At 50.0% G+C, this 25405-nt stretch overlaps 1 protein-coding gene across 1 annotated transcript in view; it reads right to left on the bottom strand.

Annotated features, from left to right (window-relative positions):
- Positions 1–25405, bottom strand: part of PTCD3 (pentatricopeptide repeat domain 3) — a 367594-nt gene that overhangs the window by 219835 nt on the left and 122354 nt on the right. Inside the window, exons 10-12 of the mRNA XM_085642617.1 lie at positions 15250–15337; positions 15079–15139; positions 14562–14644 (exon numbers count right to left, since the gene is read on the bottom strand). Coding sequence (XP_085498743.1) covers positions 14562–14644; positions 15079–15139; positions 15250–15337 — 232 coding nt within the window. The remainder of the gene's footprint in view (positions 1–14561; positions 14645–15078; positions 15140–15249; positions 15338–25405) is intronic.

Here is a 25405-nt window from a genome sequence, read left to right as displayed (position 1 = left end):
CTCTTAGAGAAGTTCTACTGGCCGGGTGTCTATAGGGATGTTGCCAAACACTGCGCTGCCTGCGCGCGATGCCAATACACGAGCTCAGGACCCATTACCAAGGCACCCCTACAACCTCTCCCCATCATCGACATCCCCTTTAAACGAGTGGGAATGGATTTAGTCGGGCCCTTAACCCCCTTATCCCGTGGGCACCGGTACATACTCGTCATAGTCGATTATGCCAGTCGATACCCCGAGGCCTTCCAGTTGTCTCGCATGACTACCCCTGCTGTGGCACAAGCCATGATAACCCTGTTTTCACGAGTCGGTTTTCCCTCTGAGATCTTGACCGACCAGGGTACCCCGTTTGTGTCACGAATGATGGGCCAGATTTTTTCCCTACTCGCGATAAAGAAAATAAGAACATCAGTCTATCACCCACAGACAGACGGCCTTGTGGAACGGTACAACAAAACAATCAAAAACCTGCTCCGCAAGGTCGTCTCTGACATGGGGAGAGACTGGGACCTTAAGCTTCCCCTGGTTCTCTTCGCTTTACGGACGCACGAGCAGCGATCCACCGGGTTTTCCCCGTTTGAGCTGCTGTTTGGGAGAAAGCCCAGAACCTTATTGGATATGGCTAGTGAACAGTGGGAAGGGGAAGAGGAGGAAGGGAAACCCCTACTGAAGTATGTTACCGACCAGAAAACGTCCTTAAACCACATATGGGGACTTGTACATGAGAACATGCAGGAAGCACAGGGGACACAGAAGAGATATTATGACCGTAACAGTCGGCTTAGGGTGTTTCAACCTGGGGACAAGATCCTTTTACTACTCCAGTCCACAGAAGACAAATTATTAATGAAGTGGCAAGGGCCGTATGTGGTTGAAAAACGGATCACCCCTGTCACCTACAGCATACTACTGCCCCACAGAGCCGGGGGTAAACAAATATACCACATAAACCTCCTGAAAAAATGGGAGGAATCCCAGCCCCCTGGAGGACACAATCCCGCTTTGCTGGCCTGCAGCTCCCCGCAGTTAGACATCCCTCTCCTGTCGGTCCGCGACCTCTTGGGTCACTCTGTTCCCTTCGGAGAAGTGTTCACCACTGAACAACAAACCGAACTAGGCGCTTTGCTAACCATCTTCCCAGACTTGTTTTCCACAAACCCAGGTTTAACATCCCTGGTCCAACATGAAATAGTAACCCTGAACCCTAAAGTCATAAAACAGAAGCCTTACCGTATTCCAGAAGCCCGTAGGGAGGCAGTGGAAAAGGAAGTGGAAGACATGCTTCAGGCAGGGATCATAGAGCCTTCCCAGAGCAATTGGTGCTCTCCAATTGTAATCGTACCAAAGCCAGACGGCAGTCTGCGCTTTTGTATTGATTTCCGACAGGTGAATGCCATCACAAAGTTCGACACCTATCCAATGCCCCAGATGGACGAGATGGTAGAACGTCTGGGACAAGCGAGATACATGTCAACCCTTGACCTAACGAAAGGGTATTGGCAAATCCCGTTAGAACTCACCTCCAAAGAAATAACTGCGTTTTCCACACCTTCAGGTCTATACCACTTCAAGGTACTCCCGTTCGGGTTGCATGGGGCCCCAGCCACATTTCAGAGGCTAATGGACAGGGTACTAAAAACACACCAGAAGTATGCAGCAGCTTATCTTGACGATATCGTGGTTTTCAGCCACACGTGGGAGGAACACCTGGTACACCTCAAATCCATATTTGTAGCATTACAGGTCGCAGGCCTCACCATCAACCCAAAGAAATCCCTCTTAGGGACCAATAAAATACAATATTTGGGATATTCCATACAAGAAGGACACATCAGGCCCCAAGTTGATAAGATTGAAGCCATCCGCACCATTTCCAGGCCACAAACCAAGAAGGAAATTCGTTCCTTCTTGGGCTTTATAGGATATTACAGGCAGTTTATTCCCCATTTTTCATCCATAGCCAGTCCGCTCACCGAACTCCTGTCCAAAGCACATCCCACACGCCTTCAGACATGGAACACAGCACAAGAAGCCAGCTTTGAGGCCCTCAAACGAGCTATTTGTACCGCCCCAGTCTTACGAAGCCCCGACTTTGAACGTACCTTTGTCCTTCAAACTGACGCCTCGGACCACGGGCTGGGGGTTGTCTTATCTCAACCAGACTCATGTGAAGAACTGCGACCCCTGTTGTACATCAGCAGAAAACTGTTCCCCCGGGAGACGAACTATTCAACAATAGACAAGGAGTGTTTAGCTATAAAATGGGCTATAGAATCTTTGCAATACTATCTATTAGGTAGACACTTCCTTGTCCTAACCGATCACGCTCCCTTGACATGGCTCGCACGAAACAAAGACACCAATTCCCGCATACTACGATGGTTTCTCGCTTTGCAACCCTTCTCGTTTCAGACCCTCCACATGCCGGGAATGAAGCAGCTGAGTGCGGATTATTTGTCCAGACATCCGTGTTGTGAATGGCCCCAACGTCCATTCCTAAGGGGGGGGGGACTGTAAGAAGGAGGACGGCTCAGCCCAGCGGAAGTCGGGAAACACGGACGGAGTCATGGAGGAAACACCGGAAACAGCTCGCGTTCTAGTCGCGCTAGGAACGCGTGACGTCAGGACGCATCCACCAATGGAGAACAAGAAGGGCGGAACCAGGAACGAGGGCGAGGAGAGCAACGCGGAGATCGAGTGTATCCGAGGAGAGAGGACAGCGGAACAACGAGCAACAGGAGGAGAAGAAGCCGAGGTACGGGAGAGGAGGGGCGGAGGCGCTTCCGAAGATCCACGGAGGAGGGGACGACCAGAGAAGGCCGGAGAACCAGGCGCAGAAGTCACGGAGGTCGCGACAACCACGGAGAAGGAGTACACCGCTTACAAACCCGGCGGCTCAAGAGAAGGAGAGGACGCCCCGGGTCCAGCTGCCACGGCCCTGTTCACGGGTCGTGGCCTCAGGCAAGTGCCGCTCAGAGGGTCTTTTTGGTGGGGTAGCTGGGACGCCCAAGAGGAGTTTAAACACAGCCGCACGCTACCGGAGTCTGTATAACCCCTCACACCCCTCTCAACCCTTAAAGGTCCCTCCCTGACTCCCCATATTCCTTTCCCTCACGGCGTTATGGTGGAGGTGGCACAATCACGGAATAGGAAGAGATAAAGCCTAACCCGAGTGTTTCTTTTCTTTTGCTACCCTGTTTTGGAGGTCCCCGGAGAGAGCGAAACCAGACAGAGAAACAGGAAGGCACCGACAACCTGGAATACAGAAAGGAGTGGTAGCGGGACTAAACCTTTCAATCCAGACGCTATAGTGATACTTTTCGGAGGCTGCTATTGTTTGACCCTTCAGATTGTTTTTCTTAACACAGACTGCCTCCCTCATACTGTGGCAAATAAACAGTATCCACCAAAATAACTCACAGATCGACTGGTTTCTTCCATACCACTAGTCTGGGCCTCGATCCTCCTTACAGTTTTAATCTGTCCTTATGACGAGTCTTCACCCCAGAGTTTGTTTCATTTTACTTTTTTCTGTAAGTTCTACTTGGTATTCTCCAAAATGTTTTTAATTCCTTTAATCCTAGCTTGTGCTATTAGAAGATGCACAGAGACCTTGCTTTACTACCAAGGTTAAACTCCAGTACACTTTGCATCTCCATTTGTTCTTTTGTAAAGGGTTCTATTGCCAGGAAAAACCAAATATTGTTTTGACAGTCTGATCCTGCCAGTTTGATCTGTTTATATGATGACCGTGAGGCATTAAGCCCCATGGCAGGATTCCTTTATTTTGCTTGAAGGGGACTCCGATTGTGTTTTTATTAATTATCTTATCTGATGATTTTAGACTTGTTTTATTGAGATAATCATGATGTGTGATTTTAATAGTGTTTCTATATTTGTAATGTGCTTTTTTGGCTGTGTTTCACTGCAAAATAACGTATTATCTGATCTGAATAAACATCATCCACGTTGCCATGCCGGAGTCCCAGTGAGGCTGCCATTAAGGATTCTACACTGACAAAGCTGTCAGCACCATTTTGCGCAGGTTGCATTAGCTTTCATACAGAATGTTCAAGGACGTGATAAAGTGCCTACTAAGATGTGTAAATGTAAGCAAAGTTTATTTCATGGAACATTATCCGTAAAAGCACACAAGCAAAAGTGTGTCAAGTGTCAACGTACAAGAAAAGATTTCAAGTTTAAATGTGAGAATGTAAAATGGTAGTGTTCCCATCCGGACCGATTGTGACCACACGACATTGTACAGTGCAGTGACGTACAGTGGAGTGTGGTAGAGTGGATTTGCGTACAGTGGAATAGCATAGAGTGGAGTGGCGTATAATGGAGTGTTTTATAGTTGTAGGTTGCTGGCTCTGTATATGGTACACTACTAGGTGGTTGTATAGTGCACAGAGTCCTGAGATTCCCTCAGAAGTGTAAGGGCTCAATGCAAACCCAAAGTGCTCTGGCTGTGGTAGCGTGGACGAGCAGCCTCAGGGCTGGACTGTGAACAGCAACCAGCCCTGGCAGATTGCTGCTCGACCGGCCCTGGGAGTGGGAGCAGGGTGAGGATGGTTGGGGGGGTGGGGGGGTGTCAGGTGGAAGAAGCGCAGCTCTTGCTTTTGTTACAGGGGGCCCCCGATGACTAAACTGCCCCTCACAGGCACAAGACCGGCCCCCACCCCTCCAGCCTACCGGGGAAATGCCCGGTGCCTGCTACGGCCAGTCCAGCCCTGAGCAGCCTTAGGTCTAACCGAGGGGAGTTTAAGAAATTTTTTGTGCACAAAATGACCAATAAATGACACATGACTCAAAAAGGAGATCCACACTAATTTTATACAAATAAGCTTTGCTCAATGTTCATTTTAAGACCAAGATCTCCGCAAAAAGGTAAGTACTTTTTTAAATAGAAATTCTTTTTAGTTTTAAAAGTGAACACTTTTCAGTCTTTGCAAGATTAACCTATGGAGGAAAACAATAATGCGGTTTTACAGTTAAGAAACCAACTTAAAGATCCAGTCTTCAGGATGCAGAGTCCGCAGAGGGCAAGGTTCAGGTAAGCACAAACGCAGCAGCACAGGGGCGGCCGGGTGAAGAGGTAAAAGTTAAAGAGCAGGCCCAATATTACCCAATGGAGACTGGGGGTGTATGAAGATCCACTGCTTGCAGGTAAGCAAATCGGTTGCAGGTGTCAAGCTTTGGAGGTTAAATTAACCACAGGGTGGGGGCCACAAGGCAGCACCAAACATACACCACCAGCGGCGGCACAGGGGCGGCCGGGTTCAGGGTGCAAACACAGTATCGAGCGTCAAACGCAATTCAATGGAGAAACTTGTATTGGAAAACAGGCTGTAGGCGAGGATCTGGAGGCTGCAGGTAGGAACCAGTGACAGCAGAGGTACGTGGAAATGCTGTAGGTCATAGGGACACCACCAGTCGAGGTCCTCAAGGCCCAGGCGTTTTGGGTGCAGGGATGTCCTTTGGTATTCAGTTTCTCTTACCGGGGCCGGTCAGGGGGAGCCTTCTGATTCACACTGCAGGCGTCATCGTGGAGTTCAGGAGGGGTCCGCCAACATTGGACTTGGATTCAGGATCGCTGGGTGTAACGCCCTGAACGTCTCAGGATCGTTTAACAGACACGACAATGAGGACGCAACCACTTGTGAAGGGTTAGTTCTTTTAATGAAGGCAAATAAAATACAAAGAACAAACAAAAGTTATAGTCACTGGAATCCTCCAGGCTAAGTACGTTACCAGCCCACAGCACGGATGGTCCTAACCGTCCTCTGCATATACGCCGAACCCGGCGTATGCCAACAGAGGGCAGAAATGAAATGGCCGACAATGCCAATCGGTAGGCTGTGAGGGGCACGAAGAGTGTTGGGGAGAATCGAGGAGTCAGGGAAACACCCAGCCGGGGTCTCTACCTGAAGGGAGCAGCCGCTCAACCTCTTCCTCAGACTGCACCGGGACGCGGAGTCACCTCCTGGTGATGCGTCACCGATACCCCAATCACAAGCAAGAAGACTGAACCGAGAGCAGCCGCTCGATCGATCCTGTGGACTTCCGAGTCTGTAACGCGGCAAACACCTCCTGGTGTGCGTTACAGCTGGCAGTCCCTGTGTCTCTGGTCGGGCTGGGAGTTACGACTCCAACCAGCAAAAGCGCCACTGCGCTTGGACTCAGCCGAGTCAAAAAGCGAAGCTCAATGGTTGACCGGTAGAGCTTCCGGGTCCTTCACAGGTGACGATGGGGCAAGACACGGCCCAGGGAGTAACGACTCGACCTACCTCCGTTCTTGCCTTACTGGAGCACCACTCCGGAACACTGCTCTTCACGAAGCAGGTACGTCGGTGTAAACACAATATCCGACAGCCTTGTACCTCCCGGTTCCTCCCTTTATAGGGCGTGTTTTCCTTGAGTTATGTAACAGCTCTCCTGTTTACATAAGGGCGTGTTTCCCTTGAGTTATGTAACAGCTCTCCTGTTTACATAAGGGCGTGTTTCCCTTGAGTTATGTAACAGCTCTCCTGTTTACATAAGGGCGTGTTTCCCTTGAGTTATGTAACAGCTCTCCTGTTTACATAAGGGCGTGTTTCCCTTGAGTTATGTAACAGCTCTCCTGTTTACATAAGGGCGTGTTTCCCTTGTGTGACAGGAATTCTTGACAGTACATCCTCCCTCTCAGCGGCTCCCCACGGGTCCAGCGCTGGCAGGAAAACGCCGATGGAACAAGGAGACCAAGCGCGGAGCATGAACCCCTTCAGCCGGTTCCCATGAATGCTCCTCCGGGCCATAGCCTTTCCACGCAACCAGGTACCACAGCTTCCCCCTGCGCCATTTGGACGCCTGTATGCCCGACACTTCATACTCCACCTCCGACTCCACGCATACCGGCCTAGGTGTCCCAGACGGCTTGGAGGGTGCTGGTTTGAGCAATGATACATGAAAGACAGGGTGTATCCGCAATGACTGGGGCAAGCACACCTTCACGTTCACGGGACCCATACACTTGGTAATTCGATAGGGGCCCATGTACTTGGGATGGAACACACTGTTCTTTCGAAACCTCATGTTTCTTGTGGATATCCAGACGTAGTCTCCAGTGCGGTACAGTGGCCCGGGCCTTCTCTTCCTATCTGCCGCAGCCTTGTATCTTCTCTTGGCCTCTATTAGGACAGCCCTTGAGCGCATCAACGTGTCTTTTATGTGTGCCACCCTGTCCGCTGTGGCGGGAATCCTGTCCTCTCTGAACGGATGTAGAAATGGCAAGAACCTGGGATGTTGGCCATAGTTGCTATAGAACGGAGATGACTGTGTGGAGCTGTGAGTGGCGTTGTTATAGGCTATCTCTGCAACCCATAGCAAGTCGACCCATTCTTCCCTGCCCTGGTCCACAAAACATCGCAGATACTGTTTGAGCGTTTGGTTCAGGCGCTCGGTTTGGCCGTCCGTTTGAGGGTGGTAGCTGGTGGACAGGGCGGTCTTAACATGCAGCGCAGTGCACCAAGTCTTCCAGAATTGCGCAGTAAACTGCGACCCCCGGTCCGACACGATCACCCCAGGTAATCCATGCAGTCGTACCACATTCTTTAGGAGTAGTGACGCCAATTCCCCGGCCGTAGGGACTCTCTTGCAGGGGATGAAGTGCCCCATTTTCGTCAAGTAATCCACCACCACCAGTATTGCCGTCATCCCCTGGTCTACCGGTAGGCCCACCACGAAGTCCAGTGATATGCTATCCCATGGTCTATCCGGGGTCGGAAGTGGATGTAAGAGCCCTTGGGTTCGGCCATGGTCGGCCTTCATGGTAGCACACGTAGGACACTCCTGTCCCCACCTCCTGACATCCACTCTCATGGTTGGCCACCAGAAATGCCGTCCCATGCTAGCCACCGTTTTTTCAAAGCCCAAATGACCTGCGCATGGAGAGTCATGGCACCAGATGAATGCTTGTTTCCTTAGCCTAGGCGTGGGTATCAATAGGCACCTGCCCTTCAGGGGTATCCCGTCCTTCAGCTGCCATTCTCTGTGACTGAGGAGCCACCTCCGCCATGCGAATGACCTGATCCCTCTCTTTATTCCCCTCAGGAAAGTATCCGGTTGGATAACCCCCAATACCATCCTCGGGGAAATGATGGAACGCTCGGTTGCAGGCAATGGTTCCTTAAATGCAGATTGACGGGACAGGGCGTCCGCCTTCCGGTTTTCCGTCCCTGGCCGATATGTGATGCGGAAGTTGAACCCCGCAAAGAAGATCATCCACCGCAGCTGCCTGGGAGAAAGGTGTCTAGTGGCCGTCATGAACTGTAGGTTCCGATGGTCCGTGTACACCGATACCACATGTCTTGCCCCCATCAACCAATGCCTCCATTCGGTGAAGGCGTTCTTGATTGCGAGAAGCTCCTTCTCCGCAATATGGTAGTTGCGTTCGGCGTCGTTGAGTTTGCGGGACATGTACGCAACGGGATGAAGCACCCCTGTGTCGTGGTTGCGTTGGGACAAGATAGCCCCCAGCGCCACATCCGACGCGTCCGCTTCCACCACGTAGGGGAGATCCGGATCGGGGTGAGCCAACACCGGCGCCTTACCAAAGGCGCTTTTCAGGGCCTCAAAGGCTTTGTTCGCTTCAGGGGACCAGACAAACTCCTTGGACTTCCTCAGTAGCTGTGTGATTGGGGCCACCACTCCTGAAAATCCATCTATAAACCGCCTGTAAAAGTTGGCGAAGCCAATGAAACTTTGGACGTCCTTCACGCTTTGGGGCACCGGCCATTCTTTGACCGCCTTGATCTTTCGTTCTGCCATCTCCTGTCCCTCTGGACTCAGCATCACTCCGAGGAATTCCACGGATGTGACGTGGAAGTCACACTTGCTGAGTTTACAAAACAGCATGTTTTCCCTCAGCTTTTGGAGCACAGCTTTGACGTGGTGTACGTGCTCCTCCACACTGGACGAATAGATGAGGATGTCGTCGATATATACGACCACGTAGATATCCAACTCCTCTCTGAATACCTCATTCAAAAAATACTGAAAGGCTGCCGGGGCGTTGCACAGACCGAACGGCATGACGAGGTACTCAAAAAGGCCGAACCTGGTCTTAAAGGCGGTCTTCCACTCGTCTCCGTCCCTCATGCGCACCAGATGGTATGCCCCTTTCAAATCCAACTTGGTGTAGATACGAGCTTTCTTGACCTGTTCCAGAAGTACACTGATGAGAGGCAAGGGGTACCGATTTTTTATGGTTATCGCATTCAATGCCCTAAAGTCCACACAGGCTCTCAGCTCCCCATTAGCCTTCGGGATGAAGAAGAGTGGCGAGGCGGCCGGAGACTTGGACGGGCGGATGAATCCTAGCCTGAGGAGTTTATCCAGGTACCCCCGGAGATGCACGTTTTCAGGCTCCGTCAGGGCATACAGCCTGCCGCTGGGAACGCTGGCCCCTGGCACCAGGTCGATCTGGCAGTCAAACTGTCTATGTGGTGGTAGCACTTCCGCCTTCACCTCATCAAATACATCCTCAAAACTGTGATAAGCCTGGGGGAGAGCCACATCTTTTTCTGCCGCTGTAGCCACCGTCTGACTCCCGCTCTCATCTACGTCAAGGGATTCCGTTCTTATTCCACAATGCAGGATGCAATACGGTGAGGTCATTTCGATGCGATGTGTTGGCCAATCCACAAAGGGGTTGTGTTTCTGTAGCCACGGCAATCCCAATATGACGCCATATTGGGGCGCTCGGATGATGTTAAAATCGATTTGTTCCAAATGGTTCCTCCCATATCTCATCGGAAGGACCCCCGTGTGCTGTCCGATGGGCCCCGTCACCAATCGCCTTCCGTCTACCGCATAGACGTCTTCGGGTACTGCTTTGGGAAGAAGCACTAGCCCTAGCCTGCATGCCTCGTTGTGGTCCATAAACATGCCAGTGGCCCCTGAATCCACCATGGCCACAACGGGTATCCACTGGTCATGCACTCCCACGTGCACCGTGATAAACAGGTGTCGTTGTCCCTTAGTGACCGAGTTGGAAAGTGAAGGGATGGATGAGTGACTCCGAGATGCCCCTTCTCTGGTCTTGGAGTCCTCTAGTTTTCCGCCGGTATGTCCACCACGGCTGTTACCGACCGGTTGGCCCGATAACGTGACGTCTTCGGTTTGGCAGGGCATTCACGTACGTAGTGGCCTTTTTTGCCACAATATAGGCACAATCCTTGTTTACGGCGTGACTCTTTCTCCGTGGCTGTGAGGCTCGCTCGTATTGCGCTGATGTCCATGGGTTCTCCCTTGGATGCGGTGGAAGTTTCAGGACTTCCCACCGTCACATAGGATGGAAGGGATTTTCCTTTTCTCCCATGATCCCCCTTTCTTTCACTTAGCCTATGTTCCAGCCGTAATACCAGGTTGATAAGGCCCTCACATGTCTTGGGTTGAGGGTCAATATGAGCCACGGCGTCCTTGAGCTCATCGCACAGCCCTTGATGGAAGAGCGCCGTCTGTTTAGCAACAGGCCACTTGGTTTCCGCAACCAGCCTTCGGAACGCGTTGAGATACTGCACCAGGTCGTTGGATCCCTGTCTCAACTCAAGCATTTCACGGTCCGCCGTGTACGAGTCAGCCCTTCTGTCGAATACCTTCAGGAATTCCTCGCGAAAAGCACCCCAATCACATAAGAGGGGGTCGTCCCTGCTCACCAGAGGTACGGCCCATTGTGCCGCGTTTCCAGCCAAATAGGATATAAGGAAAGCCACACGAGCCTGACTCGTGGGGAACGCCTTTGGTTTGCACGATAAATGTAGCGCCACTTGTGTGAGGAATACCTGCACTGTGTTAGGATCCCCACTGTACCTCTCTGGTGTTGCCAAGGGGATGGTTACCCGCATTTCCACTACTACCGCAGGGGTCTGGTTCGTGAGGGAGGTGCTGGGCGTGAGCGGGTCCAATTGGATAGCATCCAGTCTGGCTTTTACATCGGCTGTTTCTTGCCTAGAGGCAGCCACTTCAACTTGCATGGCCGCTAAAGCAGCCAGCACATCATCAAGTGTTGCCATGTCTGTTATCGACCGGGAGACAGTTAGTGTTATTAAGGTCGGATATTTTGTAACGCCCTGAACGTCTCAGGATCGTTTAACAGACACGACAATGAGGACGCAACCACTTGTGAAGGGTTAGTTCTTTTAATGAAGGCAAATAAAATACAAAGAACAAACAAAAGTTATAGTCACTGGAATCCTCCAGGCTAAGTACGTTACCAGCCCACAGCACGGATGGTCCTAACCGTCCTCTGCATATACGCCGAACCCGGCGTATGCCAACAGAGGGCAGAAATGAAATGGCCGACAATGCCAATCGGTAGGCTGTGAGGGGCACGAAGAGTGTTGGGGAGAATCGAGGAGTCAGGGAAACACCCAGCCGGGGTCTCTACCTGAAGGGAGCAGCCGCTCAACCTCTTCCTCAGACTGCACCGGGACGCGGAGTCACCTCCTGGTGATGCGTCACCGATACCCCAATCACAAGCAAGAAGACTGAACCGAGAGCAGCCGCTCGATCGATCCTGTGGACTTCCGAGTCTGTAACGCGGCAAACACCTCCTGGTGTGCGTTACAGCTGGCAGTCCCTGTGTCTCTGGTCGGGCTGGGAGTTACGACTCCAACCAGCAAAAGCGCCACTGCGCTTGGACTCAGCCGAGTCAAAAAGCGAAGCTCAATGGTTGACCGGTAGAGCTTCCGGGTCCTTCACAGGTGACGATGGGGCAAGACACGGCCCAGGGAGTAACGACTCGACCTACCTCCGTTCTTGCCTTACTGGAGCACCACTCCGGAACACTGCTCTTCACGAAGCAGGTACGTCGGTGTAAACACAATATCCGACAGCCTTGTACCTCCCGGTTCCTCCCTTTATAGGGCGTGTTTTCCTTGAGTTATGTAACAGCTCTCCTGTTTACATAAGGGCGTGTTTCCCTTGAGTTATGTAACAGCTCTCCTGTTTACATAAGGGCGTGTTTCCCTTGAGTTATGTAACAGCTCTCCTGTTTACATAAGGGCGTGTTTCCCTTGAGTTATGTAACAGCTCTCCTGTTTACATAAGGGCGTGTTTCCCTTGAGTTATGTAACAGCTCTCCTGTTTACATAAGGGCGTGTTTCCCTTGTGTGACAGGAATTCTTGACACTGGGGAACCTTTCCTGGAGCGGTGGGTCACCTGGACACCGGCTGTAGGCGATGGGTGCAGAGTGGTCCGGGATCGCAGATCCGGAGAGCACCAGAGTCCTTGGTGTTGCTTTCTTGTGGACAGTGCCACTGTCCTCAGGAGTTCTGGTCTTCTTCAAAGGCAGCCAGGCACTCCTCCCAGGGGTTGAGGAGGTCGCAGACTGCAGGACAGGCGTAGTTTCTTCACAGGATCTTTGAGGACTGCAGGCAGGTCGGTAGGGCTGGGGCTAAATACTAGATTTAGAGGCGCTTTAAAGGAGTGACAGGTGAGGCCAATGGGCATCTTACCTGGGGTGTCTACACCCTCAATTATGTCACCCTCCTGTGGAAGGAAGCATAGTCCTAGCCCTGGTTGGAGAAGTCCCACTATCCTCAAGATGGCGAGGACTGAAAGATGTGCTTCACCTCGCCCCCCACAGCTTCCTAGTTTTTCCTGCCGGTTTTCCAGCCCAAAGTGGAGGTCTTAACTGGCAGCAGATGCTGTGGGGTCGTATTACCAAGTTGCAGGCCTTTGAAGTTTCCCTCTCAAACACTGTGCCCATCCTGGGTGAAGAGGTGTGACACCTCCGCCTAGGATGTGCTTTGTTTCCGGTCCCAGAGAGCAGGGGCTCTCTAACCAGGGGGCCAGGTCTGGTGGTGGCAGGCTGCTTTAAGCCAGTCTGTGATCACACCAAGGTTATTAGGTCCTCAGGGGACAACTCTGAGCTGGCATCAGAGTACATGTTTCAATAAATACCAAACTGGCATCAGTGTGGCTTTATTGAGAGGAGCAATTTGGTACCAAACACTCCTGTGTTCAGAGAAGCCATCATGGTGCTGTGGAACTAGAGTTATCGACTTTCCAGCACATGTACCCTCTATGGCTTCCCTGGCACTTACAATATCTAAGAACAGACTTGAATATTGTACGGGCATATCTGCGCATGCAGATATTCCAACACCTGTGATATAGTGCACCCTGCCTTGGGCTGCAAGGCCTGTTAGAGGGGTGGCTTACCTATACCTTAGGCAGTGTTAGTTGGCATGGAACACAGGCAGTGTGCCATGTCAACTGTTGTTTTGTCTGCACCAGGGCATGCATGCTGCAGTGGCAGTCTGCATGGCCTAGGTGAGGGGCTCCCTCGGAGTATCCCTTCTGTCCCAAAGCCCTAGATACCCAGGTACCATTTACTAGGGACCCACAGGGGGCCTGAAGTGCCAACTGTGGAACAGTTTTAGGGAAGAAGCACTGGCACAGAGGACCTGGTTGGCAGGGACCTTGTGCACACACTTGAAACCACATAATGTTCCAGGCAAAATGTGGGAGGCTAACCATGCCAAAAGAGGCACTCCCTCACAAGTGAGGTACAGTGGCATACAGTGGAATAGAGTGGACTGGGGTGGCGTAGAGTGCAGTCACGTACACTCGAGTGGCATACTGTGGAATAGAGTTCACTGGAGTGGGGTAGACGGGTATGGCATGGGGTAAAATAGTGCAGAGTGGCGCAGCGTACAGTAGCAGTGTAGTGTGTAGCTGTACAGGTACAGTGAGGTACAGTAGTGGCATACAGTGGAATAGTGCAGAGTGGTGTATAATGTAATGGAATATAGTGGAGTGCTGTAGAGTGGAACACTGTTGAATGGATCGGGGTAGATGGCAATGGGGCAGACTGTAGTGACATACAGTGTAATAGTGTACTGTGGAGTGGCGTACAGTGGAATAGCGTAGAGTGGAATAGCGTAGAGTGGAGTAGCGTACAATGGAGTGGTGTATAGTGCAATAACGTTGAATTTTACTTCACACAATATTCACTATGAGAAAATATTAACAAGCTTTGGGCTATTATTTAAAAATCCTGCAATCTTACATGGAACGTATGGTTTCTTAGGATTTACTTTTCATGTATTTCTTTTCAGGAAAACTGGAAAGCCCTACTGTATATACTTTTTCTCTGTTTGTTAGATGTTGTGCCTGCCAGCTTAACTAAAATTAAGTTCTCTTTCAATATTAAATGTCTTAAAAAATAATTGTGAGAAAATGTTTTTCATGTTGAGGGGACCTCAATGAAATGATATAGCGAAAGTGGCGTGGGGAACGCATTAAAATGTTTGAAGACCACTACTAAAGACTAAGACACCATCTTTGTCCTTGTTAGGATTTCACATCCATCACTCAAGGACATGCATCTTTTTGGATGCCTCTTAGGGAGAAAGCTCTTAAAAACAAAGAATTAAGTCTATTTATCGTCTCATTTGTGCTAAAGATTCCAACCGGTCTCATCTGTTCATTTGTACTAGTTACTCACAGGAGAACTACAGAGTGATCTACAATTTGAAAGAGACAAGATAACAAGATATCTATTTTTCCTTACCTGTATTAGATCCCATTTCTCAATGTATGTGTCCCTGACTTCTGGAGCTGCTGCTATCAAAGCATTGAAAGCATACACGTCAGCTGGAATAGAAAGAAATAATCTTTCAACTGCAATCTATAACAAACTATTTTCAAGCAATTCTCACACAATTAAACATCACTGTGTAATGCCCTTGCTACCACAAGTAAACTATAGAGACATGCAAACAAATGGCACGCCATACAGAAATCATCTCTTCATATAGCTTATTATACCAATTAACAATTAATGGATTGGTTGAATGGAAATTTCCCCCTTTCTCCTAATGCTGTTGAAATGCTCAGACATGCAAAGTTCTTAACCAGACGTTCCTCAGACAGCCACATATCATCCATTCTGAATAGACAGTTTGCACTCTGTTCCTATGATCCAGATGAGGTATGTACCTCTGTGCAATCATCCCTGCCATTTGTGTAGATAATAGCACATTATTTCTTCAGCCTGTGTCATTCTGATTAGTATGTCAATTGCTCACCAGTCAGCCTGTGGTTCTGCAGGGCTGTGTACATGCTGAAAGCCTTGCTGTAGGCACCATACTGAAGGAGGAAGAGAAAGAACACCCAATTAGATGAAGATTGACCATAGCAGACAAAGATTGAGAACTCCTATTTTGAATATAAATATGATTTTCAAAATTTGAATTTACCTTCACCATCCCTCGGATCATCGTGCAGAAGGAGGAAACATTTTTTTCAGGCATTAGACTAAATATCCTCTCAGCATTATTGTTCTCTCTAAACTCAAAGAAACAAAAACATAAATTTTGGTGTGAAAAAAAGGGAAACTGCTTCGAATGAAACACCTGTAACATGCACATTCTAAAAAGTACAATTCCATTATATTTGTCTTCATTACCAGTGGAAAACCACAAACCAGATTAGAAGTTGGTGAATGAATGCTATCTTCACCATTTCATTCTGGAAAAGAGCCATTACAACGTGGCTATTACCATGCAGAGCCTTTACCACGGATGCGTTACAACGCATGCACTGTTACCATGCATAGCCTTCACCACACATTGTTTTACAACCTATGTGGTGAGGGCATATGCTGGTAACGGTGTAAAGCCACCTGCGTGGTCAAGACTATCGGCATTGCAAGAGGAGCGAAGAGATCCTTCTGCTTCCCCTTGATTACCTGTGCTACGTTGTTGTCCTGTTATGGTAAGGGGGATTGGGCCTGGGGTGGGTGGGTATGGATTTGGGGCTTTAGACTGGGGATGTTTTTTTTAAAGGAACTATAGGCCAGGGGGGAGATCGCGCCAGGGTGCGGATTTAGGGTTCAGGGCAGGGGCTGTTATTTTTTTTTGTTTTAAAGGGGCTGGGGGAAAGGAGGGGTCTAAATTTAGGCCTTTGGGCAGGGGTCGGGTATTCTTTTTAAAAGAGCGTGTGGTTCGTGGTGGGGTCTATTTTTTAGGTTAGGGCAGGGGCTGTGTTTTTTTTGTTTTTTTTTAAAGGGCTGGGGGTCAGGAGGGGGTCACACTGAGGTCTATTTTTAGGGATTAGGGCAGTGGTCGGGTATTTTGTGCGTGGTAAAAACTGTTGCAAGGGAATGTATTTATCCGTCATACAATCTTTCACTCAGACTCTAATAAATTACTTCTACATGGTCTGTCCCCATCTTTTATAGTTCATTTCATAAACAATTCAAATCTTAATGCTATTCTATACCAATAGAAGAACTGCACTCCTCATAGGCCTCTTAGATTCTGCTCCCACCACTGTCCACATAGCAGTATGTATTATCACAGGAAAACAAAATGGACATTGTGATTAAATTCTGAAGAACAGGCGGGTCTTTCAGGTTAACTACTAAGTCTTGGTTTTAATATACTGAATAGTGGATGAGATGCAAGTCTAAGTTAAAGTATTGTGAATTACAGACTTTTGTACAGCACATCCCTGCATGGCTTGGAAAACCCATGCTTCACTGTTGGACAGTTTTTTTTTTACATGATTTATGTTTTACCTCCAGTAGAGTGGTCAATCTTTGAGTCCCTTGGCGTGACTTCACCATTCAAATAGATGGAAGGGTTGAGCTCAGGCTTGCTTCGTTGGGCTACTGGTGCTCCAGTGAAAATATCCACCCCTTTCACCCACAACTGGAATTCTTGGATGAGGGCTTATTCCATCTGCTTTGCATATTAATGGAAAGTGCCCATTTGGGAAACTATGCACAGCTGCACAAGATGGAAGTTATAGTTACACCTACAGACTTTGTGTACTTTGTCAAAGTTATTTATGGGATCCTCCCTGTTCACCTTTTCAAGAGCCACTCCCTCAAAACTTAAGTTACATGGGGAAGGTGGTTACCGTCCCTTAAATTGACAATTTATAATTTCAAATTAGTTCTCAATTTAGGTTTTCAGATTAGCTCAGTGAAACTGCATTTCTTGTGTACCCCACAACAGAAGCTATTTAGCTGCATGGGCCAGGCTCTGCTGCACACCCGGACATTTATTAGTTCTGATGCATCAGACATGTAACTCCTGATGCAGAAACACCACTAAGGCAAAAGGTAAGACTCATTTACTTGGGTTGACCCTTGGTTGGACTAGGCCAGGTGCCTCCAACATTGTCTTTAGTGAGAGCTACTTCTGATTAGTGAAAATCCTTGTGAGCTACTGAAGGCTAAACAACTTGCGCATTGTTACCAGATACATCCATGCCCTGCGTCACTGACTTTAAACCTAATGTCCATAGAGCCAGATACTATGGTTTGAAGAAAAAACTATGACTAAGGGGCACTATGAAAGGGCTACCATGTGTGTCAGTGAGAGTGCAGTCTTCGGGATGTATGAACATATGTGCGGAATGAATGTGATATATTTGTACGGGTGACTAAGAGTCTGTGTCATATGTACTTGCAGCACAGGACATACCTTTAAACATATGTGGCACTATCAACCCCAAGAGAGCAATTATTACAAAAGAAACCTAAAAAAACATCCAACAGGGTAGTTTTTGTGTCAAAGTTTTAGACAGCTTCAAGAGAGATCAAAACGACCATCAACAAACGTTGGGAACTTTTGGAATCAGAAAGACTTCAATGTTTTATTTAATGAAAAACCACTGTTTGCATAGTCGAGAGCACGTAACCTAAAACAGTTCTTGTCATCCAAAAAAAGAAAAAGGATACCAGCAGGCAAAGTAGGTACAAAACAATGTTGGAACTGCATCCACTGTAATAACGTGATTGTAGGAGAAACATTACTACCCCAAGATCTGGAGAACGAATAAGATTGACTGGTACTACAGATTGCAATTCCCAAAACGTGGTATATTCCATAAAATGCCCATGCGGACTACTGCATATCGGGAAAACTGAGAGGAAAATGAAAGTGTGTTTGACAGAACACAAAAGTAAAATCAGAAACAAAAATATTAACTCAAGTCTGGCTACACATTGGGAGCAAAGTCGAAACACCATTTTTATTTTATTTATTTTTTATTTTGAGAGTTTTGTACAGCGCGAACCAGACCCTTGCGGGTATCAGAGCGCTTTACAGGGTAGAGTCTTAGTTACATAGAAAACCTTAGAAGGCGCAGATAACTCCAAAAAATTGCTAGAGAGAGGCATTTTGGATAAAAAGGCTATACACCCTGATGCCCAACAGGCTCAATGATAAATTTGAAATGGCTTGTGTTTTATAATTCTATAATTACATGAATAATGACAGACTATCTCTAAATTCCCCCTTATACACCGCCACTTTGAAATACCTACACACTACATGGTTACCATATCAACACACACTCTAGATTTAACACCAATGAATGTGTTACAGTATGTGGTATAATAACATGAGCACTGAGTTTCAATTCTGCATTATTGCAATATTCAGTTTCGAGTTCTATGTACTCGATAAACATTGTTGTTTAATTGTATTTGTTTTAAATGACAAAGAGACATACATGTGCATTATCTGGATCCCATTCACACATTGCATATAAACCACACCGCTCCAAGATGGAGTCTGAGGTCTAGCGTCGTGAACCAGAGTCTGTTTAATTAGCACGTTGTTTCGTTATTATTGTAATATACCATTATGGGAATTAAGTCAAACGGAAGCCACATCTCCGGTTGAACACAACTGTTCACCACGGGTACCGCATGCATTTGGAGACTGCATTTATTGGCCGTTTTGAGATGGCACGTTATTGTACAGAGGGTACTCTTGCGAGATTAAGGACAGTGAACTTATAGCAGTTTGCGAGCTCGGAGACGCGTTTGACTATCGGTGGGGAAGCGTCCTATGCGGAGATCAGAAGGAGAGGTAAGCGGAGAAAACACAACGTGTCTGTTTAGAGAGAATTTCTTTGCAGTTAGTTCTCGAGGAGTAATGGTGGCTTTTTAACTTTTACAGTCTTTTGAAGCTGTCATTCCCTACATCGTTGAAACTAGAGCTGAATGATACACATGAGCTTAGCTTAAGTAAGGTGAGCATTTTGAGGGGTATTGTTCCAGTTCGGTATCTTCCTCAGCAAACTGTTCAGGAGTAATAATGAGGGGGTGCCCTTATCGTTTCAGGATTACGACCGGTTTTCAGTTCATGGTGTTCTTTTGGGAACAAACAAAGAGAGGTCCCATATTTGTTTTTTAAGGTACGTGGAGAAGTGAGAGAGCAATCGGAATGTAATGTGAAGGTTCTGCAGAGTACATAAGTGGAAGTGACAAAGACATGTTTTTTTTCGATTATCAGGTTTCACTATTTCAACTGATTTACAGCACACAACTACAATTACAGGTGATTCTGAAGTTCTGCTCAGTCTTTCAAGGTACGCGGGGATTTTAAGCAAGTGAGAAATACAACCCAGATCTTTTGAGTTAGAACAGAATAAAGATATCTTGTTCACACGTTTCTGTCGTTAGGTCACCTGTGTGTCCAGGAAACTCTGTTCTGTCATCTCGCAAGATGTAAGTGTTTCTTAAAAGCATGCCACGCAGGGGGTATCACTAGGGTGCTTTGAGACACAAAGACCAATATCTGGTGTTTGGCATTATGGGATTATGACTGTTGTAAAAACAAAGTATTCATAAGTAGACTATTACCATTTATTATTTGATTTGCACATCAACTTATGAGTTTCCCTGTAAATCCACAGGTTTGCTCCTGAAGAAGGGACAGCTCATCCTGAAATGCATTAGGCGTTGTTTTTCTAAATTTGATTACGGCTTGAATTTATTGTAAAATGCTTGTATCGGGGGGCGTGGCCAAGATGGCGGCGCGATAGGACGCAATCTCCTATCCCTCCGGCGCCGCCCGACACTCGCTTTGCATAGCGCTCTCAAAGTGCCCCACTGTGCTCGCCGGCCGCCTGTTGCTTGCTGCCCCCCTGTCATGGGCAGCGGGCTCTTTGCTTGCTGCTTTGGTGTCTTTCCCCGAGAGGCGGCCCGGCGGACCCTGAGGTGAGCGCGGCGGCGCTGCGGCGGGCTGCTGCCGTGCATGGGGGCGTACGTGGAGACATTGATTGCCTGAGGCCTCCTTGCGCTGCTTTGGACATAAAGTGCAGCCCAGTGACGCTCCCTGATGTGCTCTGTTACGGCGGACACGGTGCGCCCGCCATTTTCCTTCCTCTGTGGCGTGGCGGCGCTGTAATGGCGGCTGGCCTTCGGGCCTAGATGAGCGGCGAGTGAAGAAGGGGCCCACCACTACCATTGGCTGTTCACCGGAGCGGATAAGGTGAGGAGCGGTGGGGTAGTGGGCGCGATCGGTTCGAGGATCGGCGGACTGCGCCTGCGTTGGCAGCGGTGGCACGGAGGGGGCCAATGGTCCGGCTACGCTAGGAGCTGCGTGCAGGGAGCAGCGCCGGACCCCCTCATCTGTTGTGCATCCGGTGGAGGTGAGAGGAGCGGGGTGCCGCCAGTGGTGGGGCTCGGTCCGCATTCCGGTGGACAGCGTTATTGCTGACAGTGGGGGACGGGTGGGGGCTGTTGGCTCCTGGGGCCCCCCGCCCCGCCCTACTTGCCTGGGAGGTTAGCTGCGGATCGGCCGCGTCCTAGAAGTGTCAGCTGGAGTGTGGCGAGCGGCCTCTGCGGCTGGGGGCTCATGATCTGCCCCCGCTCCTGTGTGACTAGTGGTCAGCGGTGGCTTGACGGACGGAGGCATTTAGCGAGCAGTGCGACCATTCTGAGCGCAAGTGGCTGGGACCCCACTGGTGGGACTTTGGTGCTTAGGCCTGGCTATCGCTAAGTCACGGCTCACTCTCCGGGGGTGCTCCCCCTTGGGTCTGCGCTGGCTAGATCCCGGGCGCTGCGGAGCTGGAGTGCCTGCTTCTTTGCCGGAGCGGTCCTCTTAGCTGCGGTCGGCCTTGCTCCTTCATCCCTTACTTGCCGGCGACCTGACTGGGGGGGGGGGGGCCTGCTGACGGTGGATTCGGCCTCTTCCCCTTGCTTGAGTCTGGGCTCCCCTGCGACAGTTCGCCCCCGCTTTCCTGCACCATGTCGTCCAATAAAGGCAACAGGGACAAGGCCCTGAAGGGTCAATTTCTAGCCGCTCCTGGTCCACCGGCCACACGGCCCGTCGACGGGCCCCCTGAGGTGGATGATGCGGATGCTCCCGCGACCAAAGCCTTTATGGTAGAGTTGTTCTCCTCCATGAAAGAGGACATTCAGGAGTTGCGCTCCCAGCTCTCCTCGGAGCTTAGGGATGTCGACGCCATAGGGGAGCGGGTTGCGACTCTTGAAGAGCATGACCTGGGTAGGGAGGATGACTTGCACCAACTTCAACAGGAGATGCTCCAACTCAAAGAACAGAATCTGGATTTACAGGCGCACGCGGAGGATTTGGAGAACAGCTCCAGACATAATAATATCCGCATTCGGGCGGTTCCGTGGAAAGAAGAGGGGGACGACCTCTGTGCTTACATCAGTGCCCTCTTTCAGCAGATCTTGGGTGATGAGGAGGGTCGGGCGGTCCATTTGGATCATGTCCATCGGGTAGGTCTTTCGCACGGTGCTAAGGCCCCCCCCTCCGGATATCCTGGTTTGTGTGCACGATTTCCAAATTAAGGAGCGAATCCTCCGCAAAGCCAGAGACTTACATCCGGTGCATTTCAGGGGTCATCCGCCTGCTCTCTTTCAAGACCTGGCTGCTTCCACGCTGGCTAAGCGCAGAGCGTTTAAGCCTGGTACCACTCATCTCAGAGAGCGGGGTATCCCTTACTCCTGGGGGCATCCATTCCGCCTCATCTTTAAGCTCAATAGCAAGCTCCTGCAACTGCGCTCTCTTGAGGATGCCTGCTCCGCGCTGGGCTTGGACCGACCTTCTACTCCTCCTGAACCTGCACACACTCGCCCGTGGTGGCACAGGGGCTCCTCCAATTGGCAGCGGGTTGGGGGCCCCTCGTCTAGCTCTATACCGGATGCATCTGTCAGGCGGCTGGAGCGAGAGGCGGTCCTTTCGTCGGTATCGCAGATGACCGATGGCGCTGATGTCCCCTGATATATGTACCTTGGCATCTTTTTGGGCTCAGTTGTTGGCGCTGGAGGGGGGGAGTTATCCGGTGGCACACACTTTCTCTGAGACCGGACGTGCCTAGGACTTGTTCGGTACTCTGTGGTTCGGATTAAGGATGAGCTGCGGCCCCTTGAACATTTGCTCACTGCGACGAACTGTTGTCTTTTCCTCTGAGTACCTGTTTTTGCCTTTTGCCTTCGGGATTTTTCCTCTTGGAGGGTGGGGGTTTTCTCGGGGACGACATTCCATCCGTTTCCTTGGGTGCTCATTGTTCTGTATTTTTCTTCCCTTGTTTCCGATATGTTCAGGATTTTTTGTATCATTGTTCGGGGTTGTGGTAGGGGTTTTTTTTTTTGGGGCTCCGCATCAGTTCTAGGCCGTGCTTGGCTGATAGTCCTAATGGTGAGGCTGATTTCAGTTAGGGTTGATCCTAGGGGGTTGGGGCTGGTGTATAGATGCTTCCTTCTTCTTCATATCGATGAGTAGGGGCCTGACGATTGTTAGTTTGAATGTACGAGGGCTGAATAATCCGGTCAAGCGGTTAGCCATACTATCCCTCTTGGAGAATGCTAGGGGGGGATATCTGTTTATTGCAAGAAACCCACCTTCTGGCCAAAGATACCACGCGCATGGGAGACAGGTGCTTCCCGCAGCAGTTTTGGTCCTCAGGCCAGTCCAAACACAATGGGGTGGGGATCCTTTTTAGTGCGCTGTCGCAATGCAAGGTGGTCTCTACGAAAGCGGAGCTGAAGGGGCAGTTCCTGGCAGTCAGGGTGCAGTGGGGGGATATGCATTTTACGGTTGGATCTTTGTATGCTCCGAATGAACGTCAGGAGTCCTTCTTGCGCTCTGCCCTGTCTGAGGCTCTTGCTTCCCCAGATTCAGCGCTTCTGATTGGGGGAGACTTAAATCTGGTAATGGACCCGGAGGTCGATAGGTCGGGACTGCGATCTAACCAAGCGGGGGCGTTGCCAACTGCTGGAAAACAGTGGCTTTCTGACTGCGGTCTAGGTGATGTGTGGCGAATTCAGCACCCGAGCAACCGCGACTACACCTACTTCTCTGCTGCACACAAAACATATGCGCGTCTTGATCACTTTCTGGCCTCTGCATCTCTTCTCCCTCATTTGTGTGCTGCGACTATTGCTCTCCGATCCCTCTCACATCATGCCCTCCTCTCGGTCCAGTTATTGGCAGGTTGTGCGCGTTCTACCCCTCTGGGCTGGCGCCTTTGTGATTCCGTGCTTCATTCTGATGACGTCATTCAAAAGATCCGAACCGTTATTAAGCACTATATCTCTGAGAATGTGCACGAGGGTACGTCCCTTGCGTCGGTCTGGGAGGCCCTCAAACTCGTCGTTCGTGGGGAATTTATTGCGATTGCTGCGTCCCTTTCGCGACTCCGCAAGCAGAAGCGCGGGAAGCTAGAGGCGGCGGTTGGGGAATTAGAAGCGGTTCTTAAGCGCACTGGGGCGCCGAGGGTGTGGAGGAATTTGGAAACTCGGCGCCGTATGCTGAAGCACTTGGATTTGGACCGGGCTGAATATGCGCTCCTGCGACATAAATTTTACCTCAGTGGAGATAAGGGTGGGAGGATGCTGGCGCATAGATGACGAGCGCAGGCGCAAAGGTCTGCCCATCCCTGTCATCCGGGGTCCGAATGCAGTGGAGCATACCACGGATGCACTGATTACTGACACATTCCGTCAATTTTACCAGCACCTTTACTCGGCGGACAACGCTCCTTTGCCTGATCCAAGCGACTATCTATCTTCTAGTAATATCACTCCCTTACTTAAGTCCTGGGCTGATGACCTAGACTCGCCTATCCATCTCGAGGAGGTGATTTCCACGATTGCGCGGCTCAAAGTGGCTAAATCGCCCGGCCCGGATGGCTTTTCGGCCTTATTCTATAAGCAGTTCTGTGTGGAACTGGCTCCTCTTCTAGCACAACTTTTTAATTCCTTCCTCAATACCGGGGAGGTGACGCCCTCCATGTCTGAGGCGGCCATCTCTGTGCTTCTCAAACCGGGGAAGGATCCCACGGTGTGCAGATCGTACAGACCGATTTCGCTCCTTAATATGGATGCAAAATTGTTCGCGGGTGTGTTAGTTTCCCGTCTTAATCCCCTCATGGATGCCATCACAGACCCGGACCAATCCGGCTTTATACCCTCAAGCCAAGGAGGGGATAACACCAAGAGGCTGTTTCACCTCATCGATTATGTCCATAGATCGCGTACCCCGGCCTTCCTGCTGTCCATCGACGCGGAGAAGGCCTTTGATTGGGTGGACTGGGGTTACTTATTTGCAGTGCTCCGTGCATTCGGCTTTGGGGACAACTTTATTCGATGGGTGCGCTGCCTATACGCCTCCCCCAGAGCGGCGGTTCGGGTTAATGGCTGCAAATCCGCCATGTTCCCTATTGCCCGGGGTACGCGTCAGGGCTGTCCCTTATCCCCGCCCCCCCCCCCCCCCTGTTTGCGCTCTATATGGAGCCATTCGCTCAGCACATTCGTTCCTATCCGGATGTGGTGGGTTTGAAGTTCGGGGCAGACACCCATAAAATTAGCATACATGCTGATGACGTCATCCTCTCTGTTACGCAGCCGCGAACGACTCTGCGGTTCCCAACGACTGAGCTTTCTTCCTTTGGAAGGTTGGCGGGGTTTAAGGTGAACTTCTCTAAGTCTCAAATTCTTAACATCTCTATCCCGGAGACAGAAGTTCAGGGCCTTCAGCGGGACTTTCGCTTTCAGTGAGTATCCACGGATATTACCTATCTCGGCATTCGTTTGACCCCTTCTATCGCTAAAACAGTCGCTCTTAACTATTCTCTGTTGCTGAAACAGACGACCAAGGCCCTGGCGACCTGGTCTCGTCTCAAGTTGGCGTGGTTTGGCAGACTGGCGGCGGTGAAGATGACGGTGCTGCCACGCATCCACTATATCTTTCAAATGCCAGCTTTGAGCCCGCCGCCGGGTACCCTTTGCAAACTCCAGGGGCTGCTTAATAGATTCCTGTGAGGCAATAAGAAACCACGCCTTGTGCTTGCTCATGTGACCTCCCCGAAAGCGCAGGGAGGGCTTGGCTTCCTGATGGTACACGCCTATTACCAGGCAACAAGTCTTCGCTTCATAGCGGAGTGGAACAGACCGCTTTCCAGCAAGCACTGGAATTTTATGGATCAGACGGTGGCTGGCAGGAATATATGGCGGGAGCTATGGCTCCCACGTCGGCACAGAGCGTGGGGGCTGTACTCTTCTCCGATAACGTCCCCGACTCTTAAAGTGTGGGACCGACTTGCGGTCCCGAAGGGGTGGAAGACGTTTTCCTCTCCCTT

This window comes from Triturus cristatus, chromosome 2_2 (genome assembly GCF_964204655.1).
Source record: "Triturus cristatus chromosome 2_2, aTriCri1.1, whole genome shotgun sequence".
Classification (NCBI taxonomy): domain Eukaryota; kingdom Metazoa; phylum Chordata; class Amphibia; order Caudata; family Salamandridae; genus Triturus; species Triturus cristatus.
The sequence above is the reverse complement of the archived record's forward strand: the minus strand, read 5'-3'. Positions and strand labels throughout refer to the sequence as shown.